This window comes from Stegostoma tigrinum, chromosome 8 (assembly GCF_030684315.1).
Source record: "Stegostoma tigrinum isolate sSteTig4 chromosome 8, sSteTig4.hap1, whole genome shotgun sequence".
NCBI classification, from domain to species: Eukaryota; Metazoa; Chordata; class Chondrichthyes; order Orectolobiformes; family Stegostomatidae; genus Stegostoma; species Stegostoma tigrinum.
Window position 1 is genome coordinate 72,519,099 of NC_081361.1, and position 25,175 is coordinate 72,544,273.

Below are 25,175 nucleotides of genomic sequence, written 5' to 3' on the forward strand. Positions count from 1 at the left end.
TCCTTTCCAGTGTTTGGTGCTTGAAAGCAAACGTTATTCCAGCTCGCAATTATCTTTTGTATGCTAGAATGCGGAACTGATGTTTGCAACACGTGAAGTGTTAGCAAATGAATAGTTAATAGCTATTGCTTTCTCCAGTGCCACGTAGAAAGTTTTCATGGATGTTCCAGTTAACTTACACACATCCCTCAAATCTCATACTGCTTGCATAAGTAAATTTTTCTCGATTTGATCTAGAATATATCCATTGCTAAGAACAATCCTTTTCAAACCTCCAGGCCTGAAACATTCAAACAAGACAAACTGACAAGTGTAAGATTTACATGCCGTTAGGCCACAGTTGGTGTGGTTGGCTTGCAGGTTCAGAGACCTATGTGACCCTAAGTATGTAAGTTGGACCTGCTTGCAGCACTGATCTTTATTTTCCTTTTTAAAGAAGGGGTTGGCACTTATTTAAGCTTTATCCCTTCACCTAAGCACTCATGTTTTTTGCAGGCGATGGACTATTTCTAAGCTGTAATTACTGTTTTGTGGGCAAACATGTAACTACTTTATTGGAACCAAGATTGCAGAAATAACAAATGGAAAGAAAGGCCAGATAATACAAAGGACAACTTTGTTTGTGGTTTATGAAAGAGAGGGAGTGGGAATCAAGACAACAGAAGTACTTTTTCTCCCATAAATCTGGACATTTGGATGTTTCACTCTAGTGTGTCTACTTAATATACTGTTGCATTATGTGGTGAGATATTGGGACGTTTTTAAATGTGTAACCGATACACAGGAGTAACTGCAAGGAAATTTTTAAAAATTCATTTGCAGGATGTGGGTCTCACTGGTTAGCCTGCAATTTTTGACCATCTTTAATTGCTCTGAGGGTGTTAACAACATTGATAACGGTATAAAATTTAAATCCTTCACTGATGTTTTCCATTCCGTGGTGATAAGGTAACTTGCAAGCATTTTAGCATAATGGGTCGTGATATTTCCTTTTTCTTTGTCCAGAGCTTTCTGGATGCAGACAACTTCTCTCCATGTTTGTCAGCTTTAACTTGGAATGTTTATGCAATGCAGGTGGTTCATAAATTTCTGGAAATGGGATCATCTGATCAACTTCTGTTATTTTGAGTGTAGCAAATTTTTAAAAGCACCAACATTAAAACTGGATACATTTTTTCTGCTTTCATTGAGGTTTCCCATCATGCCCAATGCTTGACTTTTATTTTATACTTGTACATTTTCTTACAGTCCTGCAGATACAGTCTGTCTTTGTATGCTATATAGCCAGCTTTGTACTGATGACTAAGTAGAATGCATCATAAAATGATTTACTTTGGGAGAGCGGCAAGTCAAAGCTCTTCTATCCCCTTCTCAACCTGGGGGTTAGGATTTACCTGCTGCGTAAGCAAAAGGTAACCAAACCAACTGCTGGCCAGCACTTGTTAAAGATAACAGATTGATACCAGCATTTTGTGTTTCAGCATATCAAGCAGTTCCTTCTGCTATCAAAACGGCGCACCGCTCTGATTACACAATGCCTCAAGGATTCAGAAACTAACAAACCCAACTTCATGCCAAAACTCTACATCAATCGGCGAGTTGCCATGGAGCACCGGAATAATCCCTCCCTTGATCCCTCTTCTAAGAATGCTGTGTTCACGCAGGTATATCTGCTCAAAGTGATCCAGAGCACCTCTCTTGAATATACACAAATTTTGTTAGCTTTGGGCAATTATGCTGATATTGCCTCAGCTGCTTTCTCTCACTTTTTGAACCATAGCCTCTGTTGCCTTAATGGGCACACCTTTTGTGAGCCATGCTTCCTTATTGCCTGTATCTTCCTTGCATAATGAATTCATTTTTCCACCAACATGTATGCAGACCTCTGTGCGATTCAAAGGATAAATGAATTGTTGGTGTGCAAATGTGTGCTCATTAAAAAGAGGCTGGGGGTGGAAAGTTTCAGATGGTACTGTAACAAATGGCTAGGTAGCCTCTAGAAAGGAATTAATGGACAGATAAATATGGGAATGGACAATGATCATGGGTAAATTGCAAAGTCTAAACTGGCCACTGATGACAGAATGTCATTGTGCCCACAGGGGAACAGATAAACGAACAATTCAGTTTTATAGGTTGCTCACTTATTTTGTTAACTGCATAATTCTCTGTTTTGTATTTCTAACGTGGTGGTAAGGTAGCATCGTTGTTTCAACCACCTTCATTTTTTGGTCCCCTCATAAGATACATCCTTACCGAGTGCTAGACAACACTGCTCGTCTTTTGCTTTCTTAATGCTGTTTTCCTGATGACCTTCCAACATTTTAAGTTCATTGCTTTCTTTGCTTTTCAGCTGTTGCATGATTTAAAATCCTACATCATCACAGGCAATCATTGGAACCTGACAGGTCCCGAGTAGACAGTGTCATGAAATAGGACAATGGGCTCAGGAAGGTGGAAGTGCACATCTGTCACCCTCTCACAAAAGGGCAGGAACAAAGGGACATCAAAACTGTAATCTTCTCCTAAATTTTTCCATTAACATTGAATCCTATGTCAGGAGCATTTCCAGATTTTGTTGGTATCTAATGTTCACCTGCAGCCAATTCAGAGGCCTCCTCTGTATTTAGTTCAGGATACTGGATGGACAAGTGACCAGGGCAGCCGATCAGGATTTCTAATGCATGCCTGTGCTTTTAAGACAGAGCATGAGAGTATGTCAAAATGTAGAGTGTCAGATGCCTATGGAGAACTTAGAATTTGGAATGCACTGCAGCCTCACAGCGCCAGGGACCCGGGTTCAGTTCCAGCCTCTGGCAACTGTCTGTGTGGAGTTTGCACGTTCTCCCCGTGTCTGCGTGGGTTTCCTCCGTGTGCTCTGGATTCCTCCCACAGTCCAAAGATGTGCAGGGTAGGTGGATTGGCCATGTTAAATTGCCCGTAGTGTTCAAGGGTGCATGTGTTATAAGGGGATGGGTCTGGGTGGGATTCTTCAAGGGGTGGTGTGGACTTGTTGGGCTGAAGGGCCTGTTTCCACACTGTTGGGAATCTAATCTAATCTAAAATAATGATCCACAACTGTCGATAGCCATCTGTATAGAGGAATTATGGCCTTTTCATTTGATATGTGGCTTCTTTCTTGGGGTCATCTGAGGAGGCTCCAAGCCTACTACCAGAAGCCCATTTCTAATTAGCATCTGGACTCAGTATGGGAAAATTGCAGAAGGGTCAGAAAGCCACTCCTTTGGTCCCAGTGGTTTCCCTTCAGCTTGAAACTGATTTCCAACACGATAAGAGCAATTACCAAAAATGAGAGGATGTTGAGCTACCTCAATCCACAACTGCCTGAATTTCCCTCCTCTCTTCCACTTCGAAACCACCCCCACAAAATGAAAAGATTCCATTCTTTATATTAAATGAAAAAAATTTACTGTCATTCAAACAACATTGCAAAGACTTTAAATTATTCGTTATGAAAAATGACTGATTTATCAACAATGGGATTTATTTTGATGTTTTTCTTCTATAATGAAGTCCATGTGAAATTAAGTACAAGTTATTCAGACCATATTAAATTGCCTTGTTTTACGCTTTGGCTTTACAGATGTTTGAAGGTTTGAAGCCATCGGACAAATGCGAAAAACCCTTAGATTACAGGTACTGTTTGGGAGACAAAGGGTTCTGTATATGAAGTCTTGTATGATTCCAAAGTATAAATTTGGGGTAGGGGATTTTTTTCCGTGTTTACTTCAGGTTATCTCCATCATATTTGTTGTGTATCAGTCAGTTTACACACACATCAGAATTACAAATCATTTGTTGTACTTCAGTTCACACTTTGGCTCATAACTCAAAAGTTCATATTTGTTTTTTTTTAATAAACTATATAGGCTCACATTTTTATTTCTTTGTGTTCAGGCCAACTTGGATGGACTGCAAGTAATTTGCCTTTCAATTCTGCTTTATAATGAGGCTAATTACTTTGATCTACTGCCTGCAAGCCCATTTCTTTACTGAAGACTGTTAATAACCTGCATTCTAATGAGTTTATTATTGCATTATTGTGGAATGAAGCATTCAGATATTTGATCACCTTGCTGTGTCTTCACAATTTGCTTTGGGACTGCATTTAAATATCTATGCATTATTAATTGAACCAAGCACGAGAGGGTATTAAATTTGGAAATACATCCATTTGCACTGTTGCACAACTGACCAACCAGTTTTAAGAAGGGCTCCTTCAAATAACTTATAAAATAAGGGAAAACAGAATAATCGATGAAACAAAAATTAGGTCTGATAACTGCCAAAATTTATATTTTACTTTTAGATTTTAGAAGGACCATTGTGTTGAAAGCTAATGACAACACAGGAGTTGATTTTAGGAATGATTTTGAGCCCAAATTGTTAACTTGATTGTTTAAAAGTCCATCGGCATCTTTTGGTAATAACAGCATCTCTGTTGAAACTAGTTTGTGGTTTCAGGTTTTGTGTACTGTAAATGTGATTGTCCATTGAGGATGAGAAGGTTGGTTTTATTGTTTTGCATTTTAATGTCATGATTATTCAACACCACAAACGATACTCTGTTTCCTTCACGGCTTTCCATTAGGCAGCTTGGACATGAGGTGCACAAAGTATGCAGTCAACCGTTGCATTAATTTAATAAAATTCAACGGAATTTCCTTTTAAAATTAATCATTAGAGGACATTCAATTAATGGTTGTGAAGATTGTTCATTGTCTTTCATCATTGTTGGTTGTGGGAAAGGGAGATAATCGAAGTCCGGCGTTCACAAGAAGCACATTGGAGATGTACAGTTGGAGCTATTGGTTGTAAACCCTTGTAGCTTGGTCACTTCTGCACTTGACATTTGTTTAGAAATATTTAATTTAACTATTAAAGCTGTAGTTGGGCACAGTAACTTATTTCTTTAGTTTCAATAACATTAATATATATAATGCCCTTTCCATTACTGAAATTTAAGAACACCACACAAGAAGATGCTGTACAATTCTACAATTTTTTTTTTTAAACCCAAAGATGGCCAGCACGCTATGACCAGTGGTGGGAATGTAAATTTATCTCTGAAGGGATCATTGATCAAGGTAAGCACTGTTCAACCTTAAAGTTTACTGTACCTATTCTCTGCATAGATGCCAGTTAATCTGAGTATTTCAAGTCATTAGTTTTTTTTAAGTTTTCAGCACTTGCTGTTTAGTTTAATGTTATTCTAAAGATTTTTATATGCTTGCTTTTGTAAACCTGCTTGAGATAATGTTGGGTCGCATCAAGCTGCATAGGGAGCATAGGATATCCAATAATGATTGGAAGGCAGTCTAACAGAGCAGTTTGGACAATGACATACTGTGAATTTTAAAGTGATTCATGTCTCCCTATGTATATTTTTTTGTTTGTCTACAGCGGTATAAAATTTTAAAGTTTTATTTTGTGTTTTGCCCTTGTAACTGTCAGAATTGTGTTGTGCTTTTGTAACAGAATTGGTAAGCAATTCTCCAACAAATGCATCTTAACACACTCTCACTGAAGGACTAACAATTGCGATCTAATCACCAAGTAGTGATGTGCAATTGATATTGGAGAAATTAGTGGGTCTTTATGAACTGTGTTTGAATTCTGATAGATGATAATTAATCTAATCCCAGGTTAATTGATTAACATTATAAAGACTATTTTTTTCCTAACTAGTCCAATTTTTTTTAAACCAATAGGTGGAGGATTCAGAGATAGCCTCTCCGATATCTCTGAAGAGCTGTGCCCAAGTTCTGGGGACAGTCCAGTGCCTTTACCCTTTTTTGTAAGGACATCTAATCAGGTGTGTTAAAAATTAACTGAAGAAAACGATTGGAGCTGCCTTTTTCCTTCTTCAAGACATTGAGTTATACTGATTTATGATACAGCAACTCTCTGTAAAAAAAAACCTCCTTGCTTTATCTATATCAACTGATTTTTTTTCCTACCTCTCTTGTGAAAATCTCATTCAAGTGATTGGAGAATAAGCTGAATTGGAAAAATTGAGTAATATATTTCACATATTGCTAGCAGCTTTAAAGGGTGGCTGAGCAATCTTTGCTGCTCAACCTCTTGCTTCTGATGAGGTCCAAGGATGGGAGCTTAGCCCTGCCACCTTTTCAATCTTAAGGATTTTTCCACATTAATTGTGTTTGCTACCAAATTCCAGATAGAAGAGGGTGAGATCATCAACACAGAGATTCAGCTCTGTCAACATATTAGAGCATCAGTGCCTCAGGAACTCATGATCTCTCAACAGGGTGCCTCACACTCCCAGAACAAGTCATCCTGTAAAATGGATAAAGAGGAGTACACTTCAAAAGGTGCTTGTCACCGGATTCCCTCCCTGCCAACCCTGTATCTATTGCCCTTGTCAAGTTATATTATCCTTCCTCCTGTATGGAGAGGGAGCGGAGGTTATGAATCCTTGTATTAGTTTGTGTGCAAAGTAGAGAGCATAGAACATAGAACAGTACAGCACAGAACAGGCCCTTCAGCCCACAAAGAAGGGCACTGTATTTGTGCAGGGCCATGAAGGCAGGACTAGAAAAGAAAAATGGTCTGAAGAAAAGTTTGTGTTGTCTGCTCTGTTTTGGAAGTGAAGTTTCTCTTTTCTTTTCCTCCCTGTTCTTAGGAAAACTGACTTTCTGCAGTCACACAGCAGAATCCTCCACTAACTAACCCTGCTAGCTGGCAGAGGAGAGGGCAGTTTTTACTGGTCTCTTTGCCGTTACTATGGGTTCTGCAGTCTGAAAAATGAAACTGTTGCAAGATTTTCTGAAATCTACCATGGCTCCTATAATCAGAAAAACTCCTTATGACATCTGGCCCTATCAGTGCTAATTGGCTGGGGACCTTGGTGGCACGTTCCTAATCGGTTTGTAAATGGTAAAGCCAGAAAACATGCTATTTGGAGGATTATGTTCCTAACCCAGAAACCACCTTCCAGTTTTGTCAGAGGCTAAGGTAGTGTGATTCTGACTCCACAGTTCAAAATGGATGTTTCATTCCTGAGAATTATATGGCAGTTTGACTAGTGGGTGAGTTAGAGATTTTGGTTAAAATCCACTACCAGGACTTCAGGCTTTAATCGAGGTTCATTCTTTAGTGTAATGCGAAGGAGATACCTACCTTTCAGACTTGCTGTTGTTTAGACAGACAAGATATTTTACAGACAGACTTTGTTTTCCGAAGCCTTTAATCAAACTATTTGTGTATGAGATTAGTGCCTGCTCTTGCTCCATGTAGCTTGTCCCAACTTGAGTAACTTCCAGCAGAAAACCTTTTGAGATGATGGCGTCGAAGCAGTCTCACTGAACTAGTAATCCCAGACCCATACTAATAAGCAAGGGGCATGGGATCTAATTCCATTAAAGCAGATAATGAAATTTGAAGTGAATACAATGCTAGTCAAAGGGTTATTGTGTAACCACTGTGGATTGTCATGAAAACCTATCTAGTCTTTTTAGGGAAAGAAATCTGTCATCCTTACCTGATCTGTTCTACATGTGACTCCAGACCCCCACCAATCTGTTTGACACAACTGTCCTCTGAGCAACTGGAGATAGGCAATAAATGTTAGCCTAGCCAGTACCCCCACATCCCATGAGCCAATTTTACATAACATCTGCTGAAACTCCTGAAATTAGGTGCAAAACATGGCTGCCTTGCATATGTAACTTATTATAAGCCCCAAGCTCTCTTCTGAACTAGATGATATTAGGTTGGTATGAACTATCACAATTCAAGAAAGAGGCAGTGAGATTAATTTCATATTCATCAAAAACTCATTGAATTATGACATCCCAATTATTAATGATGAAGCAGGAAGATGAACCAGCTTGTATATAGCAAGGGCTGGAGTGAGACACAACACTGTGGAGCTGGAGGAACTCGACAGGTCAGGCAGCATCAGAGGAGCAGGAAAGCTGACATTTTGGGTCAGCATGCTTCTTCAGAAATGGGGAGGGAGAAGGGAGCTGGAAAATAAAGAGAGAGAGGAGAGCAGGGGTGGAGTTGGGGAAGGTAGGTGGTGTGGTGACAGGTGAGTGCATGTAAGGACTGGTAGGGATTGGTCAGTGGCATTGGTATATCATTGTCCTGTTTGTTGCTGGTTTATCTTCAATAAATGGGCTTGGGAATTTCACATATATCTGTGATTGTCTGTATTTCGGTCAGTTAGGTATCTGCCCAAGTGTCGGGTTTGTCTGGAGTTCATAGTGCCATATGACATGAAGGAGCCATTTTGAAAGTAATTGGATCAGTTATATAAGTTATAACGTAATTTAAAATGTTGCAATATTTTCATGTCTGTAATGGTCGTGAAACATAGCTCCTCAGGTAAATATAAAGTATCTTGTTAGTTAAGCCATACTAAAGAATGTTTTATGCCTAGCTCAATATTTTTCTCTGTCAATGCTACAAAAGACTGTTTAGTACTGTCATTGCATCTCGTGCATGATTTTTCTTTTCCGCTTTAGAATTCACTGACTGAGAGTTATTACTGTATTTGGTTGTGAAAGAGTGAACTTTCATTTCAATCTTATGCTTGAGGGCAAGATTCACAAAATACAAAATAAATGGAGATACAATTGCCACAATTAAATTATTTTTCTGCTGTAGTTGTATTTTGACAAATTCTACTAAAAATTGCTGTGTAAATTGGGAAAGGTATGTTGGCTATATGAAATTAAAGTTATTGTATCTTGGGGATTACCTATCATAGAGACTAAACAAAAGTTTAATTGCTGTTTGTTCTCCTTTCCCTAGGGTAACAGTACTGGAGAAGCACGAGATGTGTATGTTCCTAATCCATCCTGTAAAGAATTTGCAAAGTATGAATGGATAGGCCAGCTGATGGGGGCTGCATTGAGAGGACGCGAGCTTTTGGTAATCACAGCAAGCGATTCACAGTTTTATATAATTATGTTCTGGGATTATTTAAGTACAGTAAAATGGAGGGAATCTCTCTCAACCACTGCCATCTGGGAGGATTAAGACAGCAGACACCGGGAATACCACCAACTACAAGTTCCCCTCCTAGCCATGCGAAATCCTGATCTGATAACATATCGCTGTTCCCTCACTGGGACAAATTCTTGGAATTTCCTCCTTAACTGCATTGTGGTCTCCCTAAACCAAATGGATTACAGTGGTTCAATAAGACAACAAACAGAATTCTGGAGAAACTCAGCAGGTCAGGCAGCGTTTGTAGAGGGAGAAACAGAGTTAACTTTATGAATGCAGTATAACTTGAAATGTTAACGATAGTTCTGTTTCCACAGATGCTGCCAGATCTGCTGAGTTTCTCTAGCATTCTGTGTTTGTTTCCAATTTGCAGCATCCACAGTATTTTGATTTTATTTACATGTTCAGTTGGGCAGCTCGCGACTACCTTCTCATGTGCATCTAGGGATGAGTAATAATGCTGGTCCAGCCAGCACTGTCCACATCCATGAATGAATGATACAAAAATGCCTGGTCTGAAGTCTGTTGGTCAGGCTTACTGCTTTAAAGATTTAAGAGACCTAAGTTTTTTTATTGCTAAGAAGGTGTTTCATGCCTTTTTAGAAAAGGTGCTGATACAAGTAGACTGTTAGTTTCCAAAGTTCCAAGAAAGCTTAGATTTATCAGGTTTTGGAAATGTTTATACATTTAAACTGTCTTTTTATTTCAAGATGCACTGAAGTTGGGAATCGAAAGAATAGCATTAGCATTTCCCTCTGGTTATAAGGCTGGTGCTATTTATATTGCTGTGGTGATGGATTTTGAGAGTGTAAGAGCCCAAAGTAAGTCATTGTAAGAGCAAGTTGCAGGTCTTCCTAAAATATCATGCAATCTTGCAGCAGGATGCTAAATATGGTTTCCTTAAGGGCTGTTTTGTTTTTGGGGGTTACATTTTGGTTCTCAGGAGTTCCGTTTTCATTCTTACTAACTCCTTTTGTTACTGGTACAGTCACACAGTAACTACCTTTCGTCTTTGTGTTCATGTGTGATATTTGGATCCACACAGAGGCAGCTTCAGAAGTAAGTATCAATATATTCAATTAAGGACCTTTAATTAAACATAAAGGGACAACATAAAAAGCATTAATTTTTCAAGCACTGCAATATTTAAGTTGGCTCAAGACGATAGACATAATTTGACGACAAAGTATTTTGTCAAAAAAAACTGATAGGTCCAAGTGTAAGCAACTATCACCAATCCTACAAACAGATGTGGTCACAACTCATGTTTTTATGCCACATTTACAAAAATTAGCTCGGTATTCCTCCTCTTGGCAGGCTTAAATCTCAGAGATAGTAAGAACTGCAAATGTTGGAGTCAGAGATAACACAGTGTGGAGCTGGAGGAACACAGCAGGCCAGGCAGCATCAGAGGAGCAGGAAAGTTGACGTTTCGGGTCAGAACCCTTCTGAGGACCTTTCTGAAGATGGGCCCTGGGCCAAAACATCAACTTTCTTGCTCCTCTGCTGCTGCCTGGCCTGCTGTGTTCCTCCAGTTCCACGCTGCTTTATCTCAGGCTTAAATCTCTATATAGTCTCCTTTTGCAGCCTTTCTTTTCCCTAAACCTCCTTTCAGATTCACCTTATAGAACATAGAACAATACAGCGCAGAACAGGCCCTTTGGCCCTCGATGTTGCGCTGACCTGTGAACTAATGTAAGCCCCTTCCCCTACACTATCCCATCATTATCCATATGCTTATCCAAGGACTGTTTAAATGCCCCTAATGTGGCTGAGCTAATTACATTGGCAGGCAGGGCGTTCCACGCCCTTACCACGCTCTGAGTAAAGAACTTGCCTCTGACATCTGTCTTAAATCTATCACCCCTCAAGTTGTAGCTATGTCGCCTTGTACAAGCTGAAGTCATCATCCTCGGGGGAAAAAACCTTCTTTCCTTTACACACATTGCAGACCTTTCCTACCCACTAGCCACACCATCTGCCACTAGTAACCTTCATGCAGTCACCGAATCTCCTTGTCAACCCATTTACAGATTCTGCCATGCAGCAAAGCTATGTCATTCTAATTGGAGAAAGATTTCTTGATGTTTACATTTTTAGTTTTGAAATGATGCTTATTGTTCCTTTTTCCTTCTTTTACTCTTTTTTTGTCCTGTGAAGTAGGGTACTTACTGTTCATATTAGTTTGTGAACTTTACAATATAAGTTTCTTGGATACACCTGGCAGTTGCCTCATGTTTGGCTCAATCATCTTAGAGTCTTGTAAATTTAGAGTTTGTAGTTTATTGGGGTAATAGTGGATTGATGATAATGTCATTGGCCTTATAATCAAAAGGCCCAGGCTAATATTCTGTGACCTAGCTGGGGATAGAATTTGAATTAAATTAATAATAAACATGAATTTAAAAAGTAGTCTCAGTATGATGACTGTTAACTGTCATCAACTGTCGTTGAAAACCCTTCTCACTTGCTAATATCCATTAGGGAATACTCTTAGCAGTTACATGAGCTGTCAATAAAAGGGAGTCAATAGACAGTGCACTTTGATTTCCAGAAGACATTTGATGAGGTGCCACATCAAAGCTTATTATGGAAGCTATAAACTCATGTCATGAGGTAACAGATTAACGTAGATTGGCTGCTTGCTGGTGGAAAACGCAATATATAAATGGCTTTTTGTCTAATTGACAGGATGTCAGGTATGGACTCCCACAGGAGTCTTTGCTGAACTGTTTACTTTATACACTTTACATCAATGAGCTGAACGAGGGGAGCGAGGGCATGGTAACTAAGTTTGCGAGCAGCACCAAGATAAGTAGGAAAGTATGAAGCAAAGAAGACGGGTTTGTAGATGGATATAAATATATTGAGTGAGTGAGCTAAAAAGTCTGTCAGATTTAATTTGATCTATTATTGCCACATATACCAAGATAAAGTGAAAAGTATTCTTTTGAGTGCTAACTAGACAAATCATACCTTACATAAGTACAACAGGGTTACTGAACAGAATGCAAACTATACTGTTACAGGTAGAGAGAATGTACAGGGAAAAGTCAGCTCTAATATGAGAGGTCTGTTCATAAGCCTGATAACACTGGGGAAGAAGATGTTATTAATATATTCATACATGTTTTCAAACTGTTGTATCTTCTGCCTGATGGAAGGGGGTATAACCAGGGTGAAAGGTCTCCTTGGTTACGTTGGTTGCTTTCCCGAGGCAGCAGGAAGTATAGACTGAGTCAGTGGAGGGAAAGCTGGTTTTTCACAATGGACTGGCCTTCGTTCACAACTCTCTAATTTCTTGGGCAGAGCAGTTGCCATCCTAATCTCTGATGCAACCGGATAGAACGCTTTATATGGTGCATCTGTCAAATTTGGTCAGTGTTCTTGTGGACATGCTGAGTTTCCTTAGACTTCTGAGGAAATAAAGAATTGAGTGTGCTTTTTGTAGTGTCAACGTACATGGACCAGGGCAGATTGTATTTACTTCTTGGAACTTGAATCTCTCGACTATCTCCACCTCGGCACATTTGATCCAGAGAGAAGTGTGTCCTCCACACTGCTTACTGAAGTTGATGACCAGAATCTTTGTTTTGCTGACACTGAGTGAGAAATTGTTGTCTTCACACCATGCCACTAAACTATCTGTTTCCTCTAATCTGTCTCGTCATTGTTCGAGTCTGACCCACTGCAGTGGTGTCATCAGCAATTTGTAAATGGAGGTAAAGCTGAATTTGGCCAAACAGTTGTGAATGTACAAAGTGTATAGTAAAGGACCAAGCATGGGGAATGTTGTTGCCTATCCTTGCTGCGCAGACTGCAGGTTAGGAAGTCGAAGATCCAGTTCTGGAGAGGGGAGAGCAGAGTCCTACCTTTCGGAGTTTGGAGATGAGATTGGTTATATAATGTAGGAGAAGGTGAAGTTACTTGCTTTGGTAGGATGGATTAAAAAGCAGACTAATATTTAAATGGAGAGCAACAGTGAAATTCCAAGGTATAGAGGGATTTATGTTCCAGTGCATGTCATAGAGTCGCAGAGCTGTACAGTGTGGAAACAGACCCTTTAGTCCAACTTGTCCATGCTGACCAGATATCCTAAATTTAATCTTGCTCCATTTGCCAGTATTCGGCTCATATCCCTTCCTATGTATATACCCATCCAGATGCCTTTTAAATGTTTCATAATTGTACCAGCCGCCTCCATTCCCTCTGGCAGTTTGTTCCATACACACACCACCCCCTGTTTGGAAAAAGTTGCGCCTTAGGTCTCTTTTAAATCTTTCCCTTCTCGCCTTCAAGCTATGCTGTCTAGTTTTGGACTCTGCTATGCTGGGGGAAAAACACCTTGGCTATTTACTCTATGCATGTGTTACCAAAAGATGTAAGTGCAGCACATAATAAGAAAGGCTAATAGGATACTGTCGTTTATTACAGGAGGAATTAAGCATAAAAGTAAGGTAGTTTATCTTCAGAAATAGAGCATTGATGAGACCACATCTCAAACAGTGGGTGCAGTTTTGGTGTCCTCATTTAAGGAAGGAGCTAAATGATTTGTGGGCAGGTTAGAGGGGGTTAAGTGGACTGATGCCTGTAATATGTGTAGATGTGTGGTCATGCTGGGCACGGTTTTACTGACGTTTAGAGGAATGAAGGGTGATTTAATCCTGAACAGTCTTGACAAAGTAAATGTGGAAAGGATGTTTCTTTGCTTTTATTTGTAAGCCTAACGCTAAGGGACATGTTTAAAATTAGGGTGTCAAGCTTTCTGGACAGAAGTGAGAACTTTTTTCCCCTGAGGGTTTTGTGACTTTGCCTCCATTGCCTCCTGAGGCAGAGTTTTCAGTGTTAAGTTTTTTTAAGGCTGAGGTCGATGTTTGTTATTGGGCAAGGGAATCAAAGTTTATGCAGTCTATCGGGTGCTTAATAGGAAGTTGATTCAGTATTTCTGGAGCTTTTTTTCTTAATGAAAGGTGTGTGTGGTGTGTGTGTGTGTATTGTGAATAGAAATTTGTTTGCATTGCAAGAGTTTTACAAGTAGATGTAGAAGCATTAGCTTCCTTTCAGTTGAAAGAATCGGGATTTTTTCTTTTAAATGTAAGGGATCCAAAGTCAGGTTTGAAAGCTTTTGATTTTGGATCACAGAAGTCCTGATTGAAGTTAGATATAGGAACACAGTGCACCTGGAGCAAGAAATCAATTCTGAAAAATTAGAAATAGGTCACCTCAGTACATGAGTTTAGTTTAAATAGTTCTTTGGAAGTATTTTGTTAAGCCCTGAAGGGATTATTTGAAGCTCTGTTGTGTGACTACACAAAGAAGAGTCTATTAAGCCAAGAATTAAGTCCTGACAGAGATTCAGCCTACTCCTCGGAAGCTGTCTGAACCTGCTGTGCTTTTCCAGCTCCACGTTTATTGACTCTAGCTTCTAACATCCTCAGTCCTTACTGTCTCCAGTTGAAAACAACTGTCAGTCAAACTGATAGATGTGACAGAGAAAGGAATTCCTTCTGGTGTTTGAGCCCTTGAAAGTAGGAGGGCTGATCAGTAAGTTCGCATATGATACAAAAACTGGTGCGGTGGTACATAGTGAGGAAGATCGCCTTAGATTACAAGAGGATACGGACAGACTGATAAATGTCAAATGGAATTTGAGTCAGATAAATGTGAGATGATACACTTTGGCAAGTCAAACAAGGCAGGGGAATACGTGATGAGCAGTAGGAATTGGGGGAGCACCAAAAATCACAGACCTTGGTCTGCATGTACTCTGACCCCTTATAGTATCAGGACGTGAGGATATAGTGGTTAGGAAGGCATTTGGTACACTTATAGTAGTCAAGGCATAGATTTTAAAAATTGGGACATAATGCTGGAATTGTATGAAACATTGGTTAGGCCACAGCTAGAGTATTGTGTGCAGTTTTGGAATCCATATTACTGAAGGAATATGATAGCAGTGGGGTGGGTGAAGAGGAGATTTACCAGGATTTTGGCTGGGCTGGAGTGTTTATAATGAAGAGAGATTGGACAGACTGGGGTTGCTTTCCTTTGAACAAAGGAGATTCAGAAGGCGTGTGATTGAAATGTATAAAATTGAAGGGCACTTGGAGGGGTAGATTTTAAAGTAAGGTGCAGAAAGTTTATTAGAAATGTGGTGGAAAAGGTAGTAGAGGCAAAGCAGTTAGTTCATTTAAGATGTTTTAAGGGTTTGTGTGGGGAAGGTCACATCTGACCGACTTGATTGAGGTTTTTTTTTTGAGGAAGTGTCAAGAATGAGTGATGAGGGAAGGGCAGCGGATGTTATCTACACGGACTTTGGACTCATGGTAGGCTAGTACATAAGGTAAAGTTTCATGGGATCAGGATTGAGCTGGCTAGATGTGTATAAAATTGAATTGGTAATAGAAGACAGAGGGTAGCGGTGGAAGTGTGCTTGTCAGAATTGAGATCAGTAACTAGTGGTGTCCCGCAGGGATTAGTGCTTGGACCTTTGTTGTTTGTAATATATGTGATCTGGAGGAAAATTTTAGGTGGTCTGATTAGTAAGTTTGCTGAAGACACCGAAAGTGGCAGAATTGTAGATAGTGAGGAGGATTGTCAAAGGATACAGCAGGACATAGATTGTAGATGTGGGCAGAGAAATGGCAGGCGGAGTTTAATCCAGACGAATGCGAGGTGATCCATTTTGGAAGATCAGATTCAGGTGTGAATGAGTAAATGGCAGAACCCTTAGGAGCATTTACATACAGAAGGATCTGGGTGTGCAGGTGCACTGATACTTGAAAGCGGCAACACGTAGATAAAATGGACAAGAAAGCGTATAGCATGCTTGCCTTCGTTGGCTGGGGCATTGAATATTCAAGTTTGCATATTACATTACAGCTGTACAAAACTTTAGTTAGGCCACATTTGAAATATTGCAGTTCTGGTCACCACACTATTAAAACGACATGGATGCTTTGGAGAGGGTACAAAGAAGGTTTACCGGGACGTTGCCTGGCCTGAAAGGTTTTGGGTATGAGGAGAGGTTAGAAAAACTCTGATTGTTTTCACTGGAAAGACTGATGCTGAGGGGCAACCTGATAGAGGTCTACAAAACTTTTTGAGGCATAAGTAGGGTGGATAGACTGACTTTTTCCCAGGGTGAAAAGGTCAAATCCAAGAGAGCACAGATTCGGGGTGAGAAGGAGAAAGTTTTTCACACAGAAGATGGGGGTGCCTGGAACGCATTGCCAGTGGAGATGGTGGAAGCAAGCACATGAGCAACATTTAAGGTGCATCTTTAGAGACACGTGAGTGTGAGGTGCAGAGGGATAGATACTATGCGTGGGCAATAAGTAGCAGGTCTAAGTAAGCATTAGGAATCAGCCCAGACTTGGTGGGCTGTGGAACCTGTTCCTGTGCTGTATTTTATTGTAAATTTTTAGATGTACACTTGTGAACTTCCTGACTGTATGACTCTGTTGTAAAGATTTGTTGAGATATCATTCATTTATTAGTTAATTTATGGAATGTTTTACTTCTAAAATTTTTCAAATTATTGCATGTAAATGGTTTTGTTTGTTCTATTTTATCACCTTATTTTGAGCAATTATGTCTTGTTTTATAGTTAAATTTGTAACATTGCATGCTTGTCTTTCACTGAAAGACCACCTTGTTAAATAACAACAAAACAAAATTTGACCTACCAAGTCATATTTCAGTCTGGGATCTGACTTGTCTCATAACATCAGCCAGGATCATAACAGAAGGAATATGCACAATCTGTCTTTTTAATTTGAGTGTTTTCAAGGTTAATAAGAAATGTATGCATGTTTGCCAGGTGCTGGCTCTTCCTGGAATTATATGGAAACAACTAGCAGGAGAGGAAGTGAAATGGTCTAAAGATTTTCCTGCTGTGGACTCTGTCTTGGTGAGTCATAGACGTTTTGTAAATACTTCTAAACACTCTCAAATGTCAATTGTCAACAATACAATAAATGCCATCTGTTAGGAGTTTACTTGTGTGAAGCTACTCTTAGTCCTGTGACATTCTACTTTAGCTCATGACATTCACTGTTCAGTGGTAGTAGTTATGTGGGTCGGATAAAAAGATGGGGTAGTAAACAGCCCTTCATCTCAAAACTTTGGTTTAAATCTTGACGTGTAAAGATCTTAACTTTTCGCATCTGTTTGCGGTAACTCATATTAAAAAAAATTGGACTGTGTCAAAAACAGCACCTTCGAGTCCTAGCGATGTATAGCACGGAAACGGACCCTTCAGTCCAACTTGTCCGTGCCAAACAGATAGCCGAAATAACCTGTTTTGCCATTTGACAGCATTTGGCCCATATCCCTGTAAACCCTTCCTATACAGATACCCGTCCAGATGCTTTTTAAATGTTGTAATTGTACCAGATTCCACCACTTCCTCTGGCAGCTCGTTCCATACATGCACCTTCATCTGTGTGAAAAAGTTGCCCCAGGTCCCTTTTTAAATCTTTCCCCTCTCACTATAAAGCTGTGTCCCCCAAGTTTAAATATTGCATTTATATATGCCCCAATTGAAGCACCTTAAATCTTTTGTATGGGTACGTGATAGGACAAAACTTGACACTAAACCACGTGAGCAAATATTAATGCAGCTGATGATAGGGTAGGTCAGAAATCTTAAGGTGTTACCATTCTGAATCTCCCACTATCAATATCCTGGGAGTTATAATTGATCAGAAACTCACTGCATTCCCCACACAAACGCAGTGGCTTCAAGAGCAGTTTGGAGGCAAGGAATACTGTAGCGAGTAACTCGCCTCCTGACTCCTCAAAGCCTGCCCACCATTTACAAGGCACTAGTCAGGAGTGTGATGGAATAGTCCCCACTTGCTTGGATGAGTGCAGCCCTAACAACACTCGAAGCTTGACATCATCCATGACAAAGCAGCCTGCTTGATTGGCACTACATCCACAAGCATCCACTTCCCCCTGCATTCACGTTCAGTAGCAGCAGTGCGTACTATCTACAAGATGCGCCTCAAAAATTCATCAAAGATCCTCGGACTCATTTCAGTCCCACGACCATTTCCATCTAGAAGGACATGGCCAGCAGGTATAAGGGGATACCACCATCTTTAAGTCCAAAAACAAAGTTTCTGGAAAAGCTCAGCAGGTCTGGCAGCATCTATGGAGGAGAAAACAGAGCTAACGTTTCGGGTCCGGTGACCCTTCCTCAGAACTGATGGTGGCTGGGAAAACGTCAGTTTACATGCAGAAAATAGGGAGGTGGGTGAGGTAGGGAATAAATAATAGGATAGAGACCCAATAGAGAGAATAAGACAGTTGGACAGACAAGAGTTGCTAATGATCAGGCTGGGAGGGTGAATAGTTGTTAATGGGGAATGTTAGCTTACCATTATACAGCCCCTGTTGTTAGTCACTATGTGGTTACAAGGCCTGGTGTGTGGGGTGGGGGGCTGGGACATGGGAGAGTTTAGGGCCTAAAATTATTGAACTCAGTATTGAGTCCGGAGGGCTGTAAGGTCCCCAAGTGGTAAATGATCTGTTGTTCCTCCAGCTTGCGTTGGGCTTCACCGGAACACCATAGCAAGCCGGAGGTAGATATTGGCCAGGGCGCAAGGTGGTGTCTTGAAGTGGCAGGCAACAGGTAGTTCAGGGTCTTTTTTGCGAGCAGAACGTAGATGTTCTGCGAAGCGGTTGCCAAGCCTATGCTTCGTTTTCCCCAATGTAGAGGAGACCACATTGTGAGCAGCGAATGCAGTCGACTAGATTCTTGGAAGTGCAGGTGAAGTGTTACTTCACCTGGAAGATATGTTTGGGCCCTTGGATACTGGGGAGGGAGGAGGTAAATGCGCAGGTGTTGCACCTTTGCCGATTACGGGGAAGGTGCTGTGGGGCAATGGCGAGGTATTGGAGGTGAAGGAAGTATGGACCAGGGTGTCCAAGCGGGAATGGTCCCTGCAGAAGGCAGACAAGGGAGGAGAGGGGAATATGTTTCTGGTGGTGGCATCTTGCTGAAGGTGGCAGAAATGGCATCTGATGATCTTCTGGAAGTGGATGCTGGTGGAATGATAGGTGAGGATAATGGGAACCCTATCGCTGTTGCGGGAGGGAAGAGAAGGGCTGAAGGCAGTAGTGCGGGAGATGGGTCGGTCCCGATTGAGGGCCCTGTCGACAACAGAGCTGGGGAATCCTTGGTTGAGGAAGAATGTGGCAATTCAGAGGCTCCCTTCATGAAGTTGACCTCATCTGAACATATGCGACGGAGACGGAGGAACTGAGAGAATGGGATGGAGTCTTTACAGGAAGTGGGGTGTGAGGATGTATAGTCCAGGTAGCTGTGGGAGTTGGTGGGTTTGTAATAGATGTTAGTGGCCCGTCTATCCCTAGGAATGGAAATAGAAATGTCGAGGAAGGGAGGAGTCAGAGATAGACCAGGTGAAAGTGAGGGCAGGGTGGAAATTGGAGCTGAAATTGAAGTTTTCCAGTTCTTGACGAGAGAGAAGCAGCACTGTTGATATCATCGATGTATTGGAGAAAGAGTTGCGGATGGGGGCCAGAATAGGACTGGAACAAGGAATGTTCCACATACCCCATGAAGAGACGGGCATATCTAGGGCCCATGCGGTACCATGGCAACCCCTCTTACCTGAAGAAAATGAGAGGAGTTGAAAGAGAAGTTGAGGGTGAGGGCGAGCTCAGCCAAGTGGAGGAGGGTGGTGGTGGGTGGGGATGGTTCAGGTCTTTGCTCCAGGAAGAAGCAGAGAGCCCTAAGACCACCTTTTAAACTCCCCTCCAAGCCACTCACCATCTTGACTTGGAAGTATATCGCTGTTCCTTCACAGTCACTGAGTCAAAATCCTGGAATTTTATCCCAAATAGTGGGGTTTGGTCAGTTCGGTTTGTGGAGCGGATAGGTGGGAGAAAAGATGTGCAGGTCAAGGAGGTGGGGACGAGCTGGGCTGGTCTTGGGATGAAGTCGGGTATGGGGAGATTTTGAAGCTTGTTAAGTCCACATTGAGACTATTGGACTGCAGGGTTCCCAAGCAGAATATGAGGTGCTGTTCCTCCAGCCTTTGGGTGGCATCGTTGTGGCGCTGGAGGAGGCCCAGGATGGACGTGTTGTCCAAGGAGTATGAGGGGAAGTTGAAGTTGTTCGCGACTGGGATGTTTGTCATGAACTGAGCGTAGTGCTCCACAAAGTAGTCTCCAAGCCCCCACTTGGTTTCCCGATTGTGGAGGAGGAGGCCACGTCAGGAACAGTGGGTACTGTATACCATATTAGCAGATGTGCACCTACACATCTGCAATCAATGTGGAAGGTTTTCTTGGGGCCTGGGATGGGGGTGAGGAGGGAGGTATAAGGGCAGGTGTAGAACCTCCAGTGGTTGAGAGAGAGAGACGAGAGAGTTACGGAGAGAGCAGTCCCTCCAGACGGCAGATAAGGGTGGGGAAGGAAGAATGTCCTTGGTAGTGGGGTCAGATTGCATTTGGCAGAAGTGGCAGAGGATGATGCATTGAATCCGGAGGTTGGTGGTGTACGTTAAAGTCTTTTGTAGTTTAAACTAGGAAAATAAAAGAATAAGTTCAAAGTCTTCAAATTCTCAGCTTAATGCACTGTCTGGTGGGCCTGCAGCTGTCTGTTTTTGAGGCTGCTGCCACCGATACCATCGCCGCTGCTCCCCCCCCACCTCCTCCCCGTGCCTTGAGAACATGCTGAAGCAGGACCTATTCACTCACCAAGCCAAGACACTGCCATGAGCCTCCAAGCAACCAGACTGAGGGCCACCGTGGGACCAGGCCAGGCCCCACCATGACGGAAGTGGACACCAAGAGTGGAAAAACGCCAAAAAGGGGAAAAGAAATAGGGAAAAAAAACAGGAAGAGAAGGAAACAAGAAATAACTGAAGGAGCAGAGGTCCTCTGGTTGGATGGGGGTGAGGGTGTGGGGGAGAAGAGAAGAGTGGAGAGGAGAGTTGAGAAAGGGGGATGAGGATGCTGGGGACTGTGGGAAAGGGGGTGTAATGTAGAATGGTAGTGAATAGGTGGGGAGCAGGAGGATGTTGGGGAACTGGACAGAAGTGTAGTTGGGGTTTGGGGATGGATGTTTGGAGGAGGGACAAAGGCAACAGAGAAGGAGATGGACTGTGTGATGTTGGGGACACAGGAAGGCAATGCAAAATGCACATCCATATAGGTCTAGTTAGCTGGAGTACCACTCAACTGCAGGGTCAAAAGAAATGTAGTAAACTACAGATTATTGATATTTAGTAAAATTGTATTAAAGTTTCAGTGAGGTATGGTATTCCTTATAGAGTATCCATGCATTTAATTGAAGTAACATTGTGTACAAGCTTTGAAACACTGAGGCTAGTCCCTTTCTTTCTGTGCAGGTGAAACTGCTGGAAGCGATGGAAAGCATGGACAAGGAGACATTTGAATTCAAATTTGGGAATGATCTCACTTACACCACTGTACTTAGTGATCATTCTGTTGTGGACCTGAAACCTGATGGCAGCAACACTGTTGTCCAATATGAGGATCGGAAGGAGTTCATTCAACTGGTTCAAAAAGCAAAACTGGAAGAAAACAAAGACCAGGTAACTATTGAAAGGGTTCTGAAAAGATTTACAACGATATTGCCCGGGTTGGAGGGTTTGAGCTATAGCAATAGGCTGGGGCTATTTTCCCTGGAGCATTGGAGGCTGAGGAGGTTTATAAAAGCATGAGTGTGGATAGGGTGAATAGACAAGGTCTTTTCCCTGGGGTGAGGGAGTCCAAAATGAGAGGGCATAGGTTTAAGATAAGGGAAAGAATTAAAAGGGACCTATGGGGCAACTTTGTCCGCAGGTGGTGCATGTATGGAACGAGCTGCCAGAGGAAGTGATAAAGGCAGGTGTAATTACAACATCTAAAAGGCATCTGAAAGGGTGTACGAATAGGAAGGGTTTAGAGGGGATATGGGCCAAATGTTGGCAAGTGGGATTAGATTAATTCAAGATATCTGGTCAGTGTGGATGAGTTGGACCAAAAGGTCTGTTTCTTTGCTGTATATGTCTATGACTCTATAGAGTCAAACATTGCAGTGAAAATAGAAAAACAGGAGGAGGAGGTCGTGAGAGGATTTAGTGCTGAAAAAATTAAGTAAACCTTGTTTGTAGTTTGATTGATAAGTATCATGTACACCATTTTCCAAATCAAAGAGCAGGCAGACATCCTAGTCTATTGCTGACAGGCTATAACTGGAGTTAACTTCATTAGTAGGGAAACTTCAAGAACGGTTATGTGGGAAAGAATTAATAGTTACATGGACAAATGTCAATTGATTAACGGGAGCGTGTATACCTTTATTTGCTTTGCTGTTGGTGTTGCTGGAGCTTTTTTTTTGAAGATGCAGCAGAGCATTGATGGTGAGAATGACATTGATGTGATCTACGTAGACTTCCAATAGTGGTTCAATAAAGTGCCACATAATAGACTTGAGGAATGTGATTTCTCAAAGAATAAAAGGTACATTAGCAAAGTGATACAAAATTGCCTGGTGGTGAGGAAACACAGTAATGGTTAATGGGTATTTTTTTTGGGACTGGAGGAAGGTTGTTAGTGGAGTTCCCCACGGGTCACATTGGGTCCCTTAATTTTTTTATTGGTATCTTTAAACAATCTAGATCTTGAAACTTTTAAAATTTACAGATGATGCAAAACTTAGGAGTGTTATGAACTATAAAGAGGACAGTGTAGAAGGATGTTGACAAGTTGGGGTGAATGAATAGGCAGCAGATGAGTTTCAATGCAGAGAGTTGAGGTTAATATACTTTGGGCAAAGTACATGGAGAGGCAGTTTTTTTAAGAAAACAAACACACAGTGATAGGAATAATGAGAACTCCTCCCACCAGTCCCTTCTAAAAGGTGTGCAGAAGCAGAGAGTCCTGGATGTATATGTGCATAAGTTGTTAAAAGTGGCAGAACAGATGGAGGAATCAGTGGTTATAAGGCATAGAGTACAAGAGCAGGGAGATTATGCTGAACCTGTATAGGTCATTAGACCTCAGCTAGTGTATCGTCTACAGTTTTGACAACCACACATTTCAGATAGGATGCTAACATCTTGGAATTAGAGCAGAAGTCTACAAGAATGGTTCTGGTGATGAAAACCTTCAGATATGACGACATATTGGAGTGTGTTATCTTTTGAAGAGAAGAAAGCTAAGCGAGGTTAGATAAAAGATTTCAAAATTATGAGCAGTCTTGATCAACTTGATAGTCACCAGCAGTTCCCACTCGTAAAGACTAAGAACCAGATATGCCTACTTTGCTTCAAAACTGGGCTATGTGAGGGTAGAAAATCTTTTTGTTCTGGGTTTAGAACCCAGTTCCCTGAAGTGTGGTGGAGACAGATTCAATTGAACCATTCAAGAGTTTTGGATGATTACTTAACTATGGATGTGTTGTATTATAGGAAAAAGGCAGGAGCTTTAATGCTTGGACTGAATTTTCAGAGCTAATGCAGACACAATGGGCTGAAATGCTTCACTAGGAAGCCAGTTAAATCTGTGATTTTGATGGCAGATATACAAAACTTGCCAAGGTTGATGCACTGTTTTGATTTTAATTCTACCTTTTGCGTAGGAAAGCCTTCAGTAGATGGCAAAACTGTTGCAGCTTTAACCAAATGAAAATCTCCTTTCAAAATATTTGGCCTTGTTTTTGCATCCAGATGTGCACAGTCTATTTACAGTCTCAAGGGGCCAGTGCCTTTGGCTTATATTTTTTTTCACCCGCCTCAGATTCAAGCAATGAGAGCTGGTCTACTGAAAGTGATTCCCCAAGCGGTGCTTGACCTCCTGACCTGGCAGGAGCTCGAAAAGAGAGTCTGTGGTGATCCTGAAATTACAGTGGAAGCTCTCAAACGTTTAAGTAAGTACAAAAATGCCTTTGTTGTGGAAACCTTTTTAAAAGTTTCGTTTTGCATTTTATGGTTTACAGATCTACACATTTAGGTCGGCACAACGGCTCAGTGGTTAGCACTGCAGCCTCACAGCACCTGGAACCCGGGTTCGATTCCAGCCTCAGGCGACTGTCTGTGTGGAGTTTGCACGTTATCCCCGCGTCTGCATGGGTTTCCTCCCCTGGTCCAAAGATGTGCAGGCTAGGTGGATTGGCCATGCTAAATTGCCCGTAGTGTTCAGGGGTGTGTGGGTTATAGGGGGATGGGTCTGGGTGGGATGCTGCAAAGGGCCGTGTGGACTTGTTGGGCCGAAGGACCTGTTTCCACACTGTAGGGAATCTAATCATGCAGCGTGAGAGACAAATGGCCCAGGCTGCAGATAATTCTGAATTTACCATTCATGCCTTTTTTTAAATTTTAAATTCTCATAAATGGGCGTTATTTAAAAGGCATCATTCATTGTCCAATGCTCATTACTCTTGCGGCCGGTATCCTGTCACCAGGTCACTCTTTATTTGCATGTGCATAGTACAGGGGCTCTGGCCACCTAGTTCAATGCCAGTCCCCAGATTGAGGAGACCTTTTGAATCTCCTGTTTATACCTGGCAACCAGAGCTCCCAGATTGCCCCGGGTTAACAACCCCAATCCAAGATCTCCTAGTCGATGGAATCTGACTGGGCCTGGTCCCAATCGTCCAATGATTTAATGAAATGAAGGTACTCCCATGAATTGTTTAAGTCGGAAAGTTAGTTCCAAGTTTTTGACTTGTCAATAATGAAGGAAGCCTGAAATATTTCCAAATCCGGAGGAGAATGTGGAGGCGGTGGTGCCCTAGAAATAATGATGAGGTCTCTTTCTTCTTCCAGTACAGTTTTCCTTCCTGCCCAACAAATTAAGTCACCAAGAAGTTCAAATATGATTGTTACAGAGACTAGAATACACCTTAAGATTTCTGCTTAGGAAGGGGCATCTCTTGTTTCAATATTGTAATTATCGGGCAACTTCTATCTCCCCTTTCCTACATGTTAATCAATATTACTCATAAGCGATCATTGCCAGGAAGAAGCCTTGTAGTTGTGACCTGGGCTGCAGCTAGAAGCACAGAAAGCCGGGGTAACTTATTATTTGAGTAGTAGATTTTCCATAGTCTTCACATGATTGAGCAATTTAGTCAGTGGTGGTTATCAGCACTTAAATTCCACTTAACATACTGAAGGTATTTGTATTTTTTT

General features: G+C 41.5%; 1 protein-coding gene across 1 annotated transcript in view; it reads left to right on the plus strand.

Moving 5' to 3' along the window:
* The window catches only part of hectd3 (HECT domain containing 3), a 59,561-nt gene that overhangs the window by 23,270 nt on the left and 11,116 nt on the right, over positions 1 to 25,175 (plus strand). Inside the window, exons 11-18 of the mRNA XM_048539117.2 lie at positions 1,482 to 1,664; positions 3,605 to 3,657; positions 5,044 to 5,108; positions 5,733 to 5,836; positions 8,803 to 8,922; positions 16,823 to 16,912; positions 21,387 to 21,593; positions 23,782 to 23,911. Of these exons, the coding sequence (XP_048395074.1) occupies positions 1,482 to 1,664; positions 3,605 to 3,657; positions 5,044 to 5,108; positions 5,733 to 5,836; positions 8,803 to 8,922; positions 16,823 to 16,912; positions 21,387 to 21,593; positions 23,782 to 23,911 (952 nt within the window). The remainder of the gene's footprint in view (positions 1 to 1,481; positions 1,665 to 3,604; positions 3,658 to 5,043; positions 5,109 to 5,732; positions 5,837 to 8,802; positions 8,923 to 16,822; positions 16,913 to 21,386; positions 21,594 to 23,781; positions 23,912 to 25,175) is intronic.